Raw genomic sequence first — 18,091 nt, 5'->3', positions numbered from 1 at the left:
ATGAAACAGGCATAGTGTATTTATTTTGTGTTGATATTTGCTAGGCAGAAAAAAATAATGCTTTTGTCTGTTTTTCTGTTTTTGTATTTAATGTAAATTAAAATTTTTTTTTCTATTTTATATTACAGTCTTGGCCCCTTAGTGAGTAAAGTGAAAGAATACCAAGTAGAGACAATTGTAGATACCCTCTGCACTAACATGCTTTCTGATAAGGAACAACTTCGAGATATTTCAAGTATTGGCCTTAAAACAGTAATTGGAGAACTTCCTCCAGCTTCCAGTGGTAAGCAAGAGCACCTTTTTCTTCTTAGGTTCCTTTTTACATGGAGCTATTTTTCCTCCATTTGTTTTTCCTCCTGGCCAGGGAGGGAGAGCAGTGTCTATCAAAGGATCTTTGTAAGCATCTCTTAGAACAAATAAGGGGAAAAAAGTCCAGAGTCTTATTTTTTGCTTAAAAATAAATTCAGTTTCCAGTTTTAAAGAATATTATATTGATTGAATTTAAGTATCTCATAGGAATAGCAAGATTTTTTATTGTTGTATGTACCATGACTACAGAATAGAGTTAATGCCAACCTGTGCACTAAGGGAAAAGATAACCAACATTTTGAGTTATTTCTGATTAGCTATTTTCAGTATTAGTTTTGCTTTGCATCAGAATTTATGATGTATGAAACTTAATACTGTTTTAAAACAGTTGTGAAATAGTTCAGTTTACTAGTATCTTTATTAAGGCTGACTCTATAGCTACTTTGGTAATTTAAACAATTTAAAACGACAGTGAATTTGTCAATTAGATTTTGGTCTCTGACACAGGGATTTAGGTAATGCAAGTTTTAGAATTGATCTTAACTACTAAGCTGTCTGCTAAAATCAGCAGGCTAAAGTTATTGATGGTCTTATCTCCAGATAGAGTGAAATTATTATCTATTTCATGGAAAGATGTAGACTTGTAATAGTGTAGTCTAAGTATGTAGTTTTTACTCATTTACTTAATAAAGATATATTAATCTTTTGCTATGCTAGCTATCATGCTAGATGATCTGTGTGTATTATTTCAGTTAGTCTAAACGTCAGCCATATGGGAGGTCTTAATATTCATAGTTTATTGATGAGGGAATTGAAATGCAGAGAGATTAGGTTGATGCACCCAAAATTGTGATTACCTATTTGTGTGAAGATTCAAGTCCTCCATTATTTTTTAATCCAAAGCTGATGCTTTTTCAACTGTTTCTTACCAATGTTACTTTGGTCTTATTATTTCAATAAAATATTTCTTATAATTGTATTATATGGATATTTTCCTCATTTCTTTTCATTGAAACACGTTTGTTTTTAGCCGATTTCTGGTTCAAACAAGAATTTTATTAACCATTTAGATTAGTTTCATGTTCCTTTTTTTTTTCCCCACTTGCCAGTAATAAGACAGATCTACTTCAAAGTAGTAGTAATCTTGATTTATGAGTTCTCTGGAACAGCATTTCTAGTTCATCATAATGAAGTTTTGGAATCTTTGGATTGGAATAGGAAGGCTCTTACAGGTTTACAGCTCGCTCTCTTAAGAGATCATGTTGTTAGAGCTCAGAATATATTTGGTTTTTAATTCACTGAAATTTTAAAAAGTCTAGGTTGCTAGTAAAGAGTATTCAAGTAGAAGAAAATTCATTTCTGTTTTCCAGTCTAGAGGCGCTGCCACTGGCTCCCTAGTCGGCCGTCACGTCAGTATGTAGAAATAGTTCATTCAACAGACTGTTGAATCATTATTGTTTTGCCTGGGTCATATACTCCTTTTACAGTTATTACTCTTATTCTTGTTTATATCTAATAAATTATTTTATTGGAAAGCAACCTGTTTTGAAATATTTTTCTGACATGGATCTCTTAAGTCAGTCTCAATTATAATCAAGTTTAGAGTTGTTGAATATCTGGTAACCACCATGAATATAAGGTAGAGTCAGTATAATTGCCTTAAAATTATTCTTGGATTATTATTCATGTAGGCTCTGCATTAGCTGCTAATGTATGTAAAAAGATTACTGGACGTCTTACCAGTGCAATAGCGAAGCAGGAAGATGTCTCTGTTCAGCTAGAAGCCTTGGATATTATGGCTGATATGTTGAGCAGGTAAACATGCCTATCATTTGTATTATTTGTAATACAAAAACTATGTGCATTTATTAAAAACACCTTTTGATAAATATAATTTGGTCTAAAATTGTCCATGTTTAAATTGTGGCTGTTTTATAAATATGTGGGTAGGGGTAAGGGGAGAAGTAAGCTAATAATATTTATCACGTAATATTGCATAGCAGGCATTTTTTGTAGTTTTGAAAAGTAATAAAATCTGTGATTTGAATATTTCAGCACAGTTTTTATGTTTTGTTTTACTCATATATTTTGATTACAGTGATTTCTCTATTAAAAGAGATACACTGGTAGGAGTAGCAAATTTTCCAGTTAAAATAATGGCGTAAATTTCAGCAACCATGATTATACTGCATGTTTGGGGGGGGAGGGAGCTTGGCTTTATACATTTGTTCCTTGTTTGCTTTCCTCTGGAAGTCAAACTTGGGAAGATAGGAAGATCTAATTAACTCCAAGGGGGAAAATACCTTAGAAGACCTGTCAGTTTCAGTTTATCCCTAATTCTCAAAATCATTGTATGTCTTCATTGTTTGTGTATTACTTGTGCCTGATTCATTGCAGCTCGAAAATAATCAAGTGCCTTCATATGGTACATAGTTATAGTAAAAGGTAAGAGCTGTCATTCTGGCACACACAAGAACTTATATGTTACTGTAGGAGATAAGAACAAATATGGAACTAAATACTGAGACTGTTGGTGTGTCTTGGGGTTTAAAATGGAGGATTCCAAGAAAGTTTGTTATGGAAAGAATGGCATTTGAATTTAGTTTTGAAGAATGGGTAGGGCATAGGTGCCTCTGCCCAGGCTTAGAATATATCAGCCTAAGTAGTCTTAGAGTTGGGAAACTTTGTATTCTCGTTTTCCAGAATATATGGAATGAATAGAAAAGTGGTAGGAAATCATTTTCATAGGTTGTGGTCATGTTGAAGAGGGTGAGGAATTTATACTTAATTTCATAGGTAGTAAATACTCAGTTAGACTTTTTGTCCTGTGTTACTGGATCAGTTGCAGGGTCCTGGCACATAGATGTTTAACTGCTATTGACTCCCTGAACTGCACATGTGAAATGATTTGGAAGAGAGGATTGGACCAACAGGGTCAATGCAACTTAGTACATAGGTATGTTGAGGAAAGACCATAGGGAGAGGGGATAGTCAAGAGGTTCTGAGATTTTGAGTGTTAAGAACTCCCAGAAAGCTATCATAGAGAAAAAGCTATTAATAGGGAAAATACTTTAGAGATCTGGAAGGGAAAAGTGACAAGACCATTGTTTTTTTGATGTATTCTCAAGCTTGGTTGGATATCTTATAGATGGGAATATGGTTCTAGATTCTAGAAGTGAATTTTGGGATACAGATTTCAAAACTGCATTTACTTAACTTTTCAGTTGGGTTGCTAGAGAAAGTAAGAATTTAGTTTTACTTTAATTCTGAATTTGGATTAATGTCATCTAAATTTTTACTGTTTGAATACACTGAGGTCAGAGGCCAGAGATTTCAGTGCTCAGAAATCTTGAATTTATTTATGGTTTTCTTTCTTATTTTAAGGCAAGGAGGACTTCTTGTTAATTTCCATCCTTCAATTCTGACCTGTCTGCTCCCCCAGTTGACCAGCCCTAGACTTGCAGTGAGGAAAAGAACCATTATTGCTCTTGGCCATCTGGTTATGAGCTGTGGAAATATAGTTTTTGTAGATCTTATTGAACATCTGTTGTCAGAATTATCCAAAAATGATTCCATGTCAACAACAAGAACCTACATACAATGTATTGCTGCAATTAGTAGGCAAGCTGGTCATAGAATAGGTAAGAAATGTTTAAATACTTTAAAATTTTCTTTAATTAAAAAAAAAAATGAATGTTTTTAAGAACCAATATGCTTTTCTTAGGTGAATACCTTGAGAAGATAATTCCTTTGGTGGTAAAATTTTGTAATGTAGATGACGATGAATTAAGAGAGTACTGCATTCAAGCCTTTGAGTCATTTGTGAGAAGGTAAGTTTTCAGGATCTCTATATTCAAATAAAAGTTTCCCTTAAGAATAGAGTAATAATTAAGATCTAGAGTAGGTGGGTGAGGAGAAATGGGTTATTTTACTGACAGCCAGGATGAATTTTGGTTTCGAATGTGTTTGATTAAATTCTCATTAAACAGTAACTGATAAATCAGTGCAGTATTTGAAGTGGATGTGATCTTATATTTCAAAATACGGTCCTTAGATTTATTTTGAAATGTTTCCTTTTCATTGCTAGGACTTGAAAGAATTTGTAAAGGTATTTATGGTTGTCTTTTGGTTTAATTTAATAATGTAGTTACTGTCTTAAAGAGCAGCAGGGTAAATTAATTACCTGGCCAAAACTATATAGTGAATTTTATATCTTTCTAACATTTTTTGAAGTTTGTCACATCCATTTTGCTAGGGCAGTGAGTCTCAATTTGGAAACCTTGGTTCTAATAATAAAATCTTCATTTATGTACTAGAAGGCCATAACTGGCTGAGGAGCAGATTTTTTTGCCTTTAGCTAAAATTGCCAGTTTGGTATAGCATAGTGTCTTGAGACTTGACTGGTTGTTATCTGTAGTAATCCCTTGCCCCACTCATGGTTTTAAGAAGTAGCTTTATGGTCATACCAAATTCTTAAAATCAGAAGTTGTGTGATTCGTTTCTGTTCTTTTAATTGAGAAATATAAATTATTCCTTTCTTGTGGGGGATTTCTATGTTCTCTCTCTCAGCATATAGCTAGAAGACCAAGCGTAGAAGTATGTGCATTGGCATTTTCACAGACCGTCCTAGTTGCTGAAGAGCACATTCACTTGGGCTTGGTCTTCTAATCTTATGTTGAGAAGTTAGAGCATATACAGATTTCTCTCTGTACTATCCCACTGTAACCATGATAAATCAGTTATTGTAAGAATCATCCTGACTTCAGAGGGGTTAAAATGGGAAAAGTTCATCTTAAAATTAAGTGTAATTTGAAAAGTAAATATTTTAAAATATGCAGAGTCATTGGTATTGAAAGGCTGGGGATCAGTTTTCCTGTGCTATGTTAAAGGGAAGAAAAAAATCTGGTAATAAAATGTGTCAGATAGTGAATCAAGAAAAGTACAGTTATTCAAGGCAGCTTTTATTTTTTTCTTCAGATGTCCTAAGGAAGTATATCCTCATGTTTCTACCATTATAAATATTTGTCTTAAATATCTTACCTATGATCCAAATTACAATTATGATGATGAAGATGAAGATGAAAATGCCATGGATGCAGATGGTGGTGATGATGATGACCAAGGTATTTCAAATTAAACAGAAGGAGTTTGTTAAATTTTCATGAAAGGCCCAGTGTTATAGATGGAGATGATCCTTACCTAGTGAAAGGGGAAATGACCTCAATATTCAACAATAGAAAATTGAATAAATAAATTATGGGGCATTAATGTGTTGAACTGCTATGCAACACTTTCAGAATCTAGAAAAATATTAAAGCAGTTATTAATAAGTTGAGTGAAAAAGTGGGTAACAAAAATTATGTCCCAGTTTTATTGTGTTTAATACACAGAAAAAAAAATGTTACTAGTACATTTATAATTGCTAGCCAAGAGAATTTTGTTCTTTATTCAGATTTTCTGCAAAGGGTTTTTGTAAGGAGGGAAATGAATGTTATTTTAAAACTGTATGGTAGATATACATATTCAGCAGTATGGTTGGTTTTATACATACTTTGATGAAAAATCCTAGGTATTGTTTGAGGCTCCATTTAACTTTCATGAATCATCTAAACATTTTATTTTATTTTATTATGTTAGTCACCGTACAATACATCATTAGTTTATGATGTAGTGATCCACACTTCATTGTTTTTGTATAACACCCAGTACTCCATGGGTACACTCCATGGGTACGTGCCCTCCTTAATACCCATCACCAGTCTAACCCATCCGCCCACCCCCCTCCCCTCCACCCTCAGTTTGTTTCTCAGAGTCCATAGTCTCTCATGATTCATCTCTCCCTCCGATTTCCCCCCCTTCATTTTTCCCTTCCTTGTCTTAATATCCTCCTTGCTACTCCTTATGTTCCACAAATAAGTGAAACCGTATGATAATTGACTTTCTCTGCTTGACTTATTTCACTTAGCATAATCTCCTCCAGTCCCATCCAGGTTGATATAAAAGTTGGGTGTTCATCCTTTCCTGATGGCTGAGTAATATTCCATTGTCTGTGTGGACCGCATCTTCTTTATCCATTCATCTGTTGAAGGGCATCTCGGCTCTTTCCACAGTTTGGCTATTGCGGGCACTGCTGCTATGAACATTGGGGTGCATATGGCCCTTTTCACTGCATCTGTGTCTTTGGGGTAAATACCCAGTAGTGCAATTGCTGGGTCATTGGGTTGCTCTATTTTTAATTTTTTTGAGGCACCTCCACACTGTTTTCCAAAGTGGCTGTACCAACTTGCATTCCCACCAACAGTGTAAGAGGGTTCCCCTTTCTCCACAACCTCTCCTACATTTGTTGTTTCTTGCCTTGTCAGTTTTTCCCATTCTCACTGGTGTAAGGTGGTATCTCAGTGTGGTTTTGATTTGAATTTCCTTGATGGCTAATGATGATGAACATTTTTTCATGTGTCTATTAGCCATTTGTATGTCTTCTTTGGAGAAGTGTCTGTTCATGTCTTCTGCCCAGTTTTTGACATATTTGTTTTTTGGGTGTTGAGTTTGAGAAGTTCTTTATAGCTCTTGGATACCAGCCCTTTATCTGTAGCGTCATTTGCCAGTATCTTCTCCCAGTCTGTGGGTTGCCTCTGTTTTGTTGACTGTTTCCTTTGCTGTGCAGAAGCTTTTTATCTAGATGAAGTTCCAAAAGTTCATTTTTGCTTCATCTGAACATTTCTGAGGCTCCTAAGATTGATTGTGCTATGATTTGTAGTATTTACTTTGGAAAGGAATAGCACTTTCAAGGACATAGAGGTTGCTTATGTTTAGTTGTTTCTGCTAGTATTAAAAGAAACATAGTGGAGGGGTGCCTGGGTGGCTCAGTCATTGAGCATCTGTCTTCGGCTCAGGTCATGATCCCAGGGTTCTGGGATCGAGCCCCACATCGGGTTCCCTGCCCGGCGGGAGGCCTGCTTCTCCCTCTCCCACTCGCCCTGCTTGTGTTCCCTCTCTCGCTGTGTCTCTCTCTGTCAAATAAATAAAATCTTTTAAAAAAAAAGATCATAATGGAGATAATTAAATGGGTAAGTTACAAGGTATATGGGTTGGTGGATTTCCTGATATTTTTCATACTTTTAAATTTGATTCTTTGAATGAATTTACATTCCTCCAAAGTCTATAATTTCATTTATCTTTTAAAAAGAAAACAAACAATTACAAAAAAATCCCTCTTAACCTGATTTTACACTCTGGCAGCTATTGCCAGTTTCTCTTACAACAGAACTCAAAAAGAATGCTCTCCAGTTCCTTTTTCTCCATCTCTCATGAATCCAGTCTTTCAGGACAGGATCACCAGTGACCTCAGATGTTTGTCTGTTACTCAAATCCGCAGCATTTCTTTATTTAATTTCCACGATACCACACTCTACTGATATTAGTCCTATTTTTGTGATTACTCCCTCTCAGTCTCTATGCTGGTTGCTCTTCATAATCCTGAACACTAAACTTTGGAGTATTCTAGGCCTTGGACTTCTCTGTGATACTCTTTAATTCTTGTTAATCTCATCTAGTCTTCTGAGTTTAATATCACAATATGCTGAAAACTCAAATTTTTTTCTGCATTCCACATTTTTCCTGTGAATTTCAAGTTTCTATATTCATCTGCTTAATTGATTTACTGCTTAGGTGTCTAAAGTATCTTCTCCTCTACCCCTCCCTTTCCCCCATCTCCTGCCTAACCTGTTTATTTAGCCTTTTCTATCTCAGAATGGTACCTTCGTCTTAGTTTCTCAGGCCAAAAACTTTGGGGTTGTACTTAATTACTTCCTCTCACACACCCTCTTCATTCAGTCTCACATCTCAGGGCTTTCCCCTTACTTATAGTCTTCCTTCTCAACATTTTTATTTTCTTTATTATAACTAATCCCTTTTGACATATTGTAATAATTTCCACCCACTAGGATGTAAGTTTCATGAAGACAGAGATTTTTCATCCTCTTTATTGACTGCTTTATTCTAGTGCCTAGGATAGTGCTTGACACACAGAAGACACTCAGTAAATATGCTGTATTGAAGGGATTGTAACAGGAGAGTATCCTTTGAAAAAAGCAGTAGCAGTATATGTTCCTGTTTTTGATTGTTGGTTTTTAGTGTGCTAAGTACTTATGTTGAATAACTAACCAAGTCCTTCAGCTGTTTTATCTGTTTGCATGGATCATACCTAATAACTACCTTTCTACCATAGTGTTATTTAACATAAAAGCAACATAATTTCAGTGATTAGGGTATTTAATGTTTTAATAACCCTTTTTTCAACAAAGTGTATTTCTGCAAAATAATTCCCATAGTTGGGTTGCCGTGGGAAAAACTTCATTTATTTATTTGCTTTTAAATAGTCCATTTTGATACAGTACCTTGTAATTTTTATTCACATATGTATTGGTGAATAAGTCAAATGCCTTGGGTTTAGTAGTATTTTGTTGGGTTTTCCTATAATGTGCTATGATGAAATTAAACCTTCTGGAGATTGGAAGATTTTATTATATAATCCTAGGATTTTCTAAGGCATAGCTAGCTACATTTAGCTGTCACTAAGCTAATTGGAACAGAAGCCAATGAAGAGACGACATCTTTTTCCCCCAGTGAGGAATCAGCATTTCAGGGCTATAATCTTATCTAAGAATAACAAAATTATTGTTAGATAATTTTAGACTGTCCTGAGAACTGCTAGTATTTGTGCCATCCTCCTGACTTTGTTACCCAACTGATTAAGCCTTATAGTATTAGAAGGAAATAATTTTCAGAGATTTCACACACATGAAAGTCAATGAAGTATACATGAGTGAAATGGAGTTAATAGCATTGGACTATTGTTTTAAGGTGTAACAGGAATTTGGAGAAGATGGTGTTCTGTTTTTACATGGTGCTTTGTTGTTACCAGAATTTTCTTGTAATTGAGGAAGTATGGTTTCTTTAAACTGCCTTAAGAGAATATGTTGAAAGGTTGAAAATATACATATTATTTCCTAATAGCCCATCAACAAATTTAGTAAAAAGCCTTACAGCCACAAAGAAAGCTGATGTCAGGATTCTTGTTTCTCCCCATGTCCTGGGATTGGTAACCGTGCTTTTTTTTTAACACCTCATCTATAGTCATTAATCGTATTTCCTGGTTTATCTTATTAACTCCTTGATCGATTGTTTGATTTTCCTGTAGTGTCAAATGAGTCCTTTGAACTTCTATTCATACTGTTTTAAAAGGCTGATTTTACAAATATTTATGTTGCAAAGAAGTTTCACGTGTTAATCATAAAGATTGATAAGCTGTTCATTTACCCACAGTAAGTGAGAAGATGATTAACAAGTTAAAAACAGTTACGATTATTTTCTTTAGAGGTTAATTTATGTGTAAATTTATAGAGTCTTTCTAAGTACTTAATCTTTTAAAGCTTCTCTATTAAAAAAAAGAAAAAATGAAACTTCTCTATTGCTGTGTGTTAGTGAAAAGTTATAAAACTGGGTTTGAGTATCAGTTCACTTTCTGTATTAAATGATAAACTTTTCTTACGATTAATAGCCTGTTCACATTAAAACTTCTCTTTAGGGAGCGATGATGAATACAGTGACGACGATGACATGAGTTGGAAAGTGAGACGTGCAGCTGCTAAGTGTTTGGATGCTGTAGTTAGCACAAGGCATGAAATGCTTCCAGAATTCTACAAGACTGTCTCTCCTGCACTGATATCCAGATTTAAAGAGCGTGAAGAGAATGTAAAGGCAGATGTTTTTCATGCATACCTTTCTCTTTTGAAGCAAACTCGTCCTGTCCAAAGTTGGCTATGTGACCCTGATGCAATGGAGCAGGGAGAAACACCTTTAACAATGCTTCAGAGTCAGGTCAGTTTAAAAGTATGGTTGAAAGTCATGCTTCTAAATATGAAATTAAAAAAATTTTTTTTTTATATGGAAATCTGAGTCCCAGAACATCTTCAGAAAAGCATACTTCTGGGATATGTTTATGTAGTAGTTTATGTATATTCATATTATGTTACTTGTAAATAGTTTATTCTGATTTGAGGTATTCTTGATTTTACTAGATAAAATAATTTTAAGGTTCAGTAAAATTATCTTTGATATTAACAGAGAAATCTTAGAGTTATGGAGTCACACTACTTGTGTTCATACCTCGTTTCACTCCTCATTTAGCTGTGTGATCCTGGACAAGTTAGTCATTTTATTAAACCTCACTTTTCTCATTTGTAAGAACAGTTTATTTACTTAGAATGGTCTCCCCACGGTAGTGAGAAATGAGGTGATTTATGTAAACAGTCTGGTGCCTAGTCCATATTATTTTACTAATAACAGCTGGCATAGATATTTTTCACTGCAGGACATCTTTTCTAAGATTCTAAAGATTAGAACTATATAGCTCCTACTTACTATTTTATTTAATGCGTGCTAGGCATTTTTCTGTCTTATATATAATCCCTACAGCAGCCCAATGGCATACATATTTGTTCATTTTTATAAATTACAAAAACAGATGTTGAGAGGTACTGAACACATAACCCAGGGGGGATGTACATATCTGTCTTGCTTTCAAGTAGTACAAATTAACAAAAAAATCATGGTGAACTTAAAGGTGAACACTGAAGATTAATTGTAGAAGGAAATGAGAAAAAGTGTATAGAAGTCAGATAAAAACATGGGACATTCTGATGATGTAATGAACTAGGTGGTTTTCTTTTGTCTCTGGCTTTCAGATCACTGTTCGATATGGCATGTGTCTGTATGTATCCTCATATCTGTAAGATTAGTAAATACTTTGTTTAGGTTTTACCAACTAACAAAACATTAGAAAGTTTAGAAGCAGATGTCTTTGAATCATAACCTTGCTGCTTGTAGCTACATTTTTAAGTGAGGTCTATTTCATTGTGAGAGCAAAGTCAAAGACCCATTTAATGGTTTCTTCTCCGTAATTTGTCCCTTTTCTTTTAATGCAGATCTGTGCTATTTTTGTTCAAAAAGCCATTTATAAATTATGTTCCTAAAATTTTGTTTGAAAATTTGGTTTGATTTCTATTTAGTCTTGTGCATTTCATAATTAAAATTAATCAAGGAAGACTTTCTTGCTCTGTAGAAAGCTAATGATATAAACTGTAGAAATGATCCCTGAAAGTATAGTCTTATCAGTGTAAAGCAAATAGAGTTCCAAGAGACCTTATCTAATAGGTGCGACAAAATTTGTGTCTAACAGTCTTGTTAAATTCTTCCCTCTCTTCCCATCCCTGATAATTTGTGTTAAGTGTACTGAGGAAATACCATTAGCTGAACCAACTAATGTGTATGTGATAATTACAGGTTCCCAACATTGTTAAAGCTCTGCACAAACAGATGAAAGAAAAAAGTGTGAAGACCCGACAGTGTTGTTTTAACATGTTAACTGAACTGGTAAATGTACTACCTGGGGCCCTAACGCAACACATTCCTGTACTTGTGCCAGGTATGAAAGAAATAGTAAATCACTTTGGGGACTTACTATAGACTTTATTAAGTCTTCGATAAGCTTAAACAGTTGTTTCCTTCAAAAAGGTCATTTGTGACAACTTAATTTGCACATAGAACCATCTTGAACACCTAAAGTTAGAAATTTTCAAGTAAAAAGGTTAAAATCTTAGCTTAAAATTTTTGGCTGTAATATTTATCATAGATTGTGGAATTTCTACTACTTTAGAGATATAGTATGATTAAGTAGAAACTTTAATAAAATTTTAGGGATTAGTTTTTAATTTTTCTTAGAAATACATAAAAATTATTGGACTTTTTTTGTTGGCTTTTTAGGAATCATTTTCTCACTGAATGATAAATCAAGCTCATCAAATTTGAAGATTGATGCTTTGTCGTGTCTATATGTAATCCTCTGTAACCACTCTCCTCAAGTCTTCCATCCTCACGTTCAGGCTTTGGTCCCTCCGGTGGTGGCTTGTGTTGGAGACCCATTTTACAAGATTACATCTGAAGCACTTCTTGTTACCCAGCAGCTTGTCAAAGTAATTCGTCCTTTAGATCAGCCTTCCTCGTTTGATGCAACTCCTTATATCAAAGATCTATTTACCTGTACCATTAAGAGGTTGAAAGCAGCTGACATTGATCAGGAGGTCAAGGAAAGGGCTATTTCTTGTATGGGACAAATTATTTGCAACCTTGGAGACAATTTGGGTTCTGATTTGCCTAATACACTTCAGATTTTCTTGGAGAGACTAAAGAATGAAATTACCCGCTTAACTACAGTGAAGGCGTTGACACTGATTGCTGGGTCGCCTTTGAAGATAGATTTGAGGCCTGTCCTGGGAGAAGGGGTTCCTATCCTTGCTTCATTTCTCAGGAAAAACCAGAGAGCTTTGAAACTGGGTACCCTTTCTGCCCTAGATATTCTAATTAAAAACTATAGTGACAGCTTGACAGCTGCCATGATTGATGCAGTTCTAGATGAGCTCCCACCTCTTATCAGTGAAAGTGATATGCATGTTTCACAGATGGCTATCAGTTTCCTTACCACACTGGCAAAAGTGTATCCCTCCTCCCTTTCAAAGATAAGTGGATCCATTCTCAATGAACTTATTGGACTTGTGAGATCACCTTTATTACAGGGGGGAGCTCTTAGCGCCATGCTAGACTTTTTCCAAGCTCTGGTTGTCACTGGAACAAATAATCTAGGATACATGGATTTGTTGCGCATGCTGACTGGTCCAGTTTATTCTCAGAGCACCGCTCTTACTCACAAGCAGTCTTACTATTCTATTGCCAAATGTGTAGCTGCCCTTACTCGAGCATGCCCTAAAGAAGGACCAGCTGTAGTAGGTCAGTTTATTCAAGATGTCAAGAACTCAAGGTCTACAGATTCCATTCGTCTCTTAGCTCTTCTTTCTCTTGGAGAAGTTGGGCATCATATTGACTTAAGTGGGCAGCTGGAACTAAAATCTGTAATATTAGAAGCCTTCTCATCTCCTAGTGAAGAAGTTAAATCAGCCGCCTCCTATGCTTTAGGCAGCATTAGTGTGGGCAACCTTCCTGAGTATCTACCATTTGTCTTACAAGAAATAACCAGTCAACCCAAAAGGCAGTATCTTCTGCTTCATTCCTTGAAGGAAATTATTAGCTCTGCATCAGTAGTGGGCCTTAAACCATATGTTGAAAACATCTGGGCCTTACTGCTAAAGCACTGTGAGTGTGCAGAAGAAGGAACCAGAAATGTTGTTGCTGAATGTCTAGGAAAACTCACTCTAATTGATCCAGAAACTCTCCTTCCACGGCTTAAGGGGTATTTGATATCAGGTGGGTACCTAGATTTTCTTACTTAAAAAAAAAAAAAAAAAAAGTTATTAGCAGTTGGTAACCTTGAAAGATGCCTAATGCAGAAGTTAAAGCCTTTTTGTATTGTGTTACATGTAGAACCTCTTGCCTTGTGTTGCAATACGGAGCTATATTCTAAGGACATTTTGTTGTTTAAAAAGGATAGAGTAATAAGATCATGGTTAAATCTGTTGTAGTTCCTATTGTTCATTATATTTTAATGTTAACTCTTTTATCTTAAAATGTGGAAAAGACAAATGTCTCTTGAATTCATACATACTAAGGAACTTGGTAGTACTAATTACAGTACTAATATTAGTGAACTTAGTTCAAATGAAGGATCCTAGAAGACTATTGTTTTCATTTACCAGTGTCAACTCCTTTAGACCAAGTAGTGGGTAATAATAGCCATTGCTTTCTTTAGAAACTGCTTTTTTAAGAAAACACTTGAAGGTCTTGTAAACTATTCATGGGTTTAAACACTTCCCTTTTGTGAGGGCTAGATTCTCCACTGTTGCTCTCCCAGGTCTTCTCCTTCCCAGAAGATACTATTTCTTTTGAAATCTAATGGGATTATGTTTTATGAGTAAACTTTGCCTGCCCTGAGAGCAATGAGTGGTACTCCTGACCAAAGAGAATTTTAGGGAGTTGAGGACACTGGTGTCAGTTGAAGTGGTTTGAAATGATAAAGATATCCATGGATTTTAGTGCATTTACATACCAATAGACTTAAAATTTCTTTTTAATTAGGCTCATCATATGCCCGAAGCTCAGTGGTTACAGCTGTGAAGTTTACGATTTCTGATCATCCACAGCCTATTGATCCCCTGTTAAAGAACTGCATAGGTAAGTGGAAACAGATAAACATACTGATTAATAATTTCAGTAACTAAAAATATTACCAAGGAACTAAAATAAAATGCTTGTAAGGGTCTGGTAATTGTTTCATTGAAAAGATAATTGACAGTGTGTGACCTTACATACTTATATCATCCTTTAGTTTGAAGTTACCAGATAATTTTGCAAATAAATACACTGGGATGGTTTCAGAGTTGTCTACATATTTGGTCTATCTGACCAGATATAAATTAATCTTGCTTGATCTGTTATTGCCCCAATTTTCTGTTCTTATAAGCCCTCCAGCTCCCAAGGAGATCTGTGGAGACAATGTAAGAATAAAAAAAAAGTAGAACTAAGAGATAGCCAGGTGAGACTAGGGCTGTCTCTACATCGACAAGGACAAGATTTAGCTTTTAGGATTATTTTATTGATTTTACAACTTCCCTGTGTTGTTTTCATCATCAGTTTTCCTAGAGTTGGTAATACTAAAGACCTTCAGAGCTTAGTTTGGTGTTTTCTTGAAGACAGAGCTGCAGAGAGGATAGAAGGATATGGCAAAGAAGCTTTGTAGTTTTGTGTCATTCTGCAGTAGGCCAGAAAGGAAAAAAACAATTTAAAAGAATTACAAAAATGGATTATCAGTTCAGAATAAGAGAGACATAGGGATAAATGGATGCTATTGTTGGGACCTAGACATAAGGTCTGAATTGGAGGATTCTTGCCTTTTGTTCTCCTCATCTGTTTTTGGTTTGACTTATTTATTTAGAGAGCAAGCCAGCATGAGCGGGAGGGGCAGAAGGAGAGGGAATCCCAAGCAGACTCTGCCCTGAGCACATAGCCCGACATAGGGCTCAACCCCACAACCCTGAGATCACAACCCAAGCCGAAACTAAAGAGTCGGCTGCCCAACTGACTGTGACACCCAGGCACCCCGCTTTGATATATTTGACATTTTTTGTGTCGTACAAGATAGGACAAAGGAGAAGAGTCCTGTGCCACAGCTCTAGAGACATATTTCCAGGTTGACAAGTCAACCATTGTGTATCATTGGTATAGTTATTTGAGCAGATGATGGTCATTCTCATTGAATTATGATCTAGTTTAGTATTATTTGTGACTATATGAACATCAGAACCACCTAGGAAGCCTTTTAAAAATTGTAATAACTAAACCAAAGAGTTGGGGATAGGTAATCCTAGTGCATGTCACCATTTGTCCATAGTAATAGCAGTATTTTAGATGCTTTTCTGAAAGCAAATACTTTATTCTAATTTACTGTGTTAGTAATTATAAGCAAACAAAGGGGTAAGAAGGTTTAGTCTGGTATATTTAAATTCTTTTTGATTCCAAGGTACCTCCTGAACGCTTTTTGTAATCCGAAATTTCCTGGGTGGTCAGACTTGAATTTACCAGTATATGGTGTCTAAAATATTAGTATTACTTCCTTCCCGTTTTTTCAAATTGATGTTGTGATACATTCAAGTCTTAGCACCTCTTTTTTTCCCTTATGTATTCCAAAACATTGCTGACTGTAAGGTTGTGATTACATAATGATGAACAATAACTCCATGTGAATACCAGCAATGTCCCAGACACTATTCAGCAGTATACATGCAATTTATTCTACTCATGTAGCCTAAAGGTTTATAATTCTCATTTTGTAAACTGAGAAACTGAGGCTCTTGCCTAAAGTAACTTGCCAAAAGTCATACAATCGGCAAATGAAGTGATTTGGATCACCATCTGTGTGACTCCAAACATCTTTGCACTATAATTTCTTCCCCACATTGGCAAGACCAGACTTATTTCTGCTTTTTGTCCTATATTAGGTTTCAGTTACCTCCTTTTGTATTTTTAACCCTCTTACCAATTTATATATTCTTATTAAAGATAAATGTTTTATTTCTCTTTTATCATCTGATAAATTGTATACTTGTTAGTAGTAATCAGTTTATCAAGTAATGGATCTAGTCCTCATCCTATTTATCTTATTTTGAACTCAATGTTTTTAATTCTGTTTTTGTTGCTTTTTGTGAAAATACTAATTTTGAACTCTGAGTAGAATCATTTATGTTATTTTTGTAGCTGCTGGCTCCATCACTTCTCTGTGCAACCTAACCTTTTTAAAATATATCAGTAGAAGTAATTAGGGAACTTTTTGGGCTCTCTCATTCCATGCCCTCTGCGTTACAAAATGCTTATAAGAGTCGGTTATCATGTCTGCATGTAATTATGTTTAATCAGTAGTTTACCTGTTGCTAAAAGCAGCTCTAAGGTTCACTTATTATATCATCATATTCTTCCGTGACCTTCATTGAAGAAATAATAATATCAACAATAAACTTACCCATATAGGAAAAACATATGTATTTTATTTTAAGCCTACCATGACTGTATGTTGCTTCTCTTAAAATTTTCAGGTGATTTCCTAAAAACATTGGAAGACCCAGATTTGAATGTAAGAAGAGTAGCCTTGGTCACATTCAATTCAGCAGCACATAATAAACCATCGTTAATAAGGGATCTTCTAGATACTGTTCTGCCACATCTTTATAATGAAACAAAAGTTAGAAAGGAGCTTATAAGAGAGGTAAGTTAGTTACATTACTGTTTATCTAAGCTTGTCTTTTATTTTTAAGTATATCCACACATTCTGTTTTGTTTCAACAGGTAGAAATGGGTCCATTTAAGCATACAGTTGATGATGGACTGGATATTAGAAAGGCAGCTTTTGAGTGTATGTACACACTTTTAGACAGTTGTCTTGATAGACTAGATATCTTTGAATTTCTGAATCATGTTGAAGATGGTTTGAAGGACCATTACGATATTAAGGTAAGATGTTTGTGCCTGTTTATAGATTGTTTTAGAAGAAGACTTTCCTATAGTCACTTTCACCCTTGTAATTTACTCTTGCTTATTAAGAAAAACTGGTTTGCTTGTCATGATTTTAGTGTGTTATAAACTATAATATGCAAAAGTAATAGTGATGCAATGTAACATCAGTTGACATACAGGAAAAATCCAGAAACCTCATTGGAGGAGGAAGTCAAGTCTACGTTATGGATGGAAAATTCTAAGAAATTCCCTGTGCCAGCTTGCTTTAGTGCATAGTTTCTACAGCTTTCCCTTACTTGAGTCCCGACAAATTTTGCTGTTTAGAGTATGATATTTTTGTCCTGTCTTAATATTGGATAGTAGTCTTCCATCATTGTCTTAGCTAATTCTTTGGACTGTCTTTAGAGCTGTTCTACATGATAACCATTTTATTTATTGGAATGAGGGATTTTTACTTTCCAATATGATATTACAGGCTTAACGTCAAGAGTTTTGTTAAAGGATAATCCTTTACACAAAAGGACTGTTTTCTATAGAAAGCAATCTGTAGAAGCAACTAGAGAGAAATCACACTGCTTTTTAGGTTTAGAGCAGGAACTTTACTCATAATTGCTCTTTGTTTTATTTGCTCACGTCTGTTTTAAATATGAACTATAAAAGGGTGATTTAAAAAAAAAAAAAAGTGCGTTGTCTCTATTCTGCTCTTCGGGGCCTTCCTTTAGTCAAGCAGGGCCAAAGTGGCAGCTGAACAGTAATTGAGCATACTATC

At 35.0% G+C, this 18,091-nt stretch overlaps 1 protein-coding gene and 1 pseudogene across 1 annotated transcript in view; one reads left to right on the top strand and one right to left on the bottom strand.

Moving 5' to 3' along the window:
- The window catches only part of CAND1 (cullin associated and neddylation dissociated 1), a 42,735-nt gene that overhangs the window by 21,162 nt on the left and 3,482 nt on the right, over positions 1 to 18,091 (top strand). Inside the window, exons 3-13 of the mRNA XM_035002197.1 lie at positions 129 to 283; positions 2,001 to 2,124; positions 3,694 to 3,950; positions 4,034 to 4,139; positions 5,287 to 5,432; positions 9,896 to 10,188; positions 11,653 to 11,794; positions 12,133 to 13,626; positions 14,395 to 14,490; positions 16,905 to 17,074; positions 17,155 to 17,319. Of these exons, the coding sequence (XP_034858088.1) occupies positions 129 to 283; positions 2,001 to 2,124; positions 3,694 to 3,950; positions 4,034 to 4,139; positions 5,287 to 5,432; positions 9,896 to 10,188; positions 11,653 to 11,794; positions 12,133 to 13,626; positions 14,395 to 14,490; positions 16,905 to 17,074; positions 17,155 to 17,319 (3,148 nt within the window). The remainder of the gene's footprint in view (positions 1 to 128; positions 284 to 2,000; positions 2,125 to 3,693; positions 3,951 to 4,033; positions 4,140 to 5,286; positions 5,433 to 9,895; positions 10,189 to 11,652; positions 11,795 to 12,132; positions 13,627 to 14,394; positions 14,491 to 16,904; positions 17,075 to 17,154; positions 17,320 to 18,091) is intronic.
- LOC118009044 lies at positions 11,367 to 11,479 on the bottom strand (annotated as a pseudogene).

The sequence above is a fragment of the Mirounga leonina genome, unplaced genomic scaffold (genome assembly GCF_011800145.1).
Source record: "Mirounga leonina isolate KUSES-001 unplaced genomic scaffold, KU_Mleo_1.0 Mir_126, whole genome shotgun sequence".
Taxonomy (NCBI): Eukaryota; Metazoa; Chordata; class Mammalia; order Carnivora; family Phocidae; genus Mirounga; species Mirounga leonina.
Note: the sequence above shows the minus strand (reverse complement) of the source record. Positions and strands in the feature narration are given on the sequence as shown.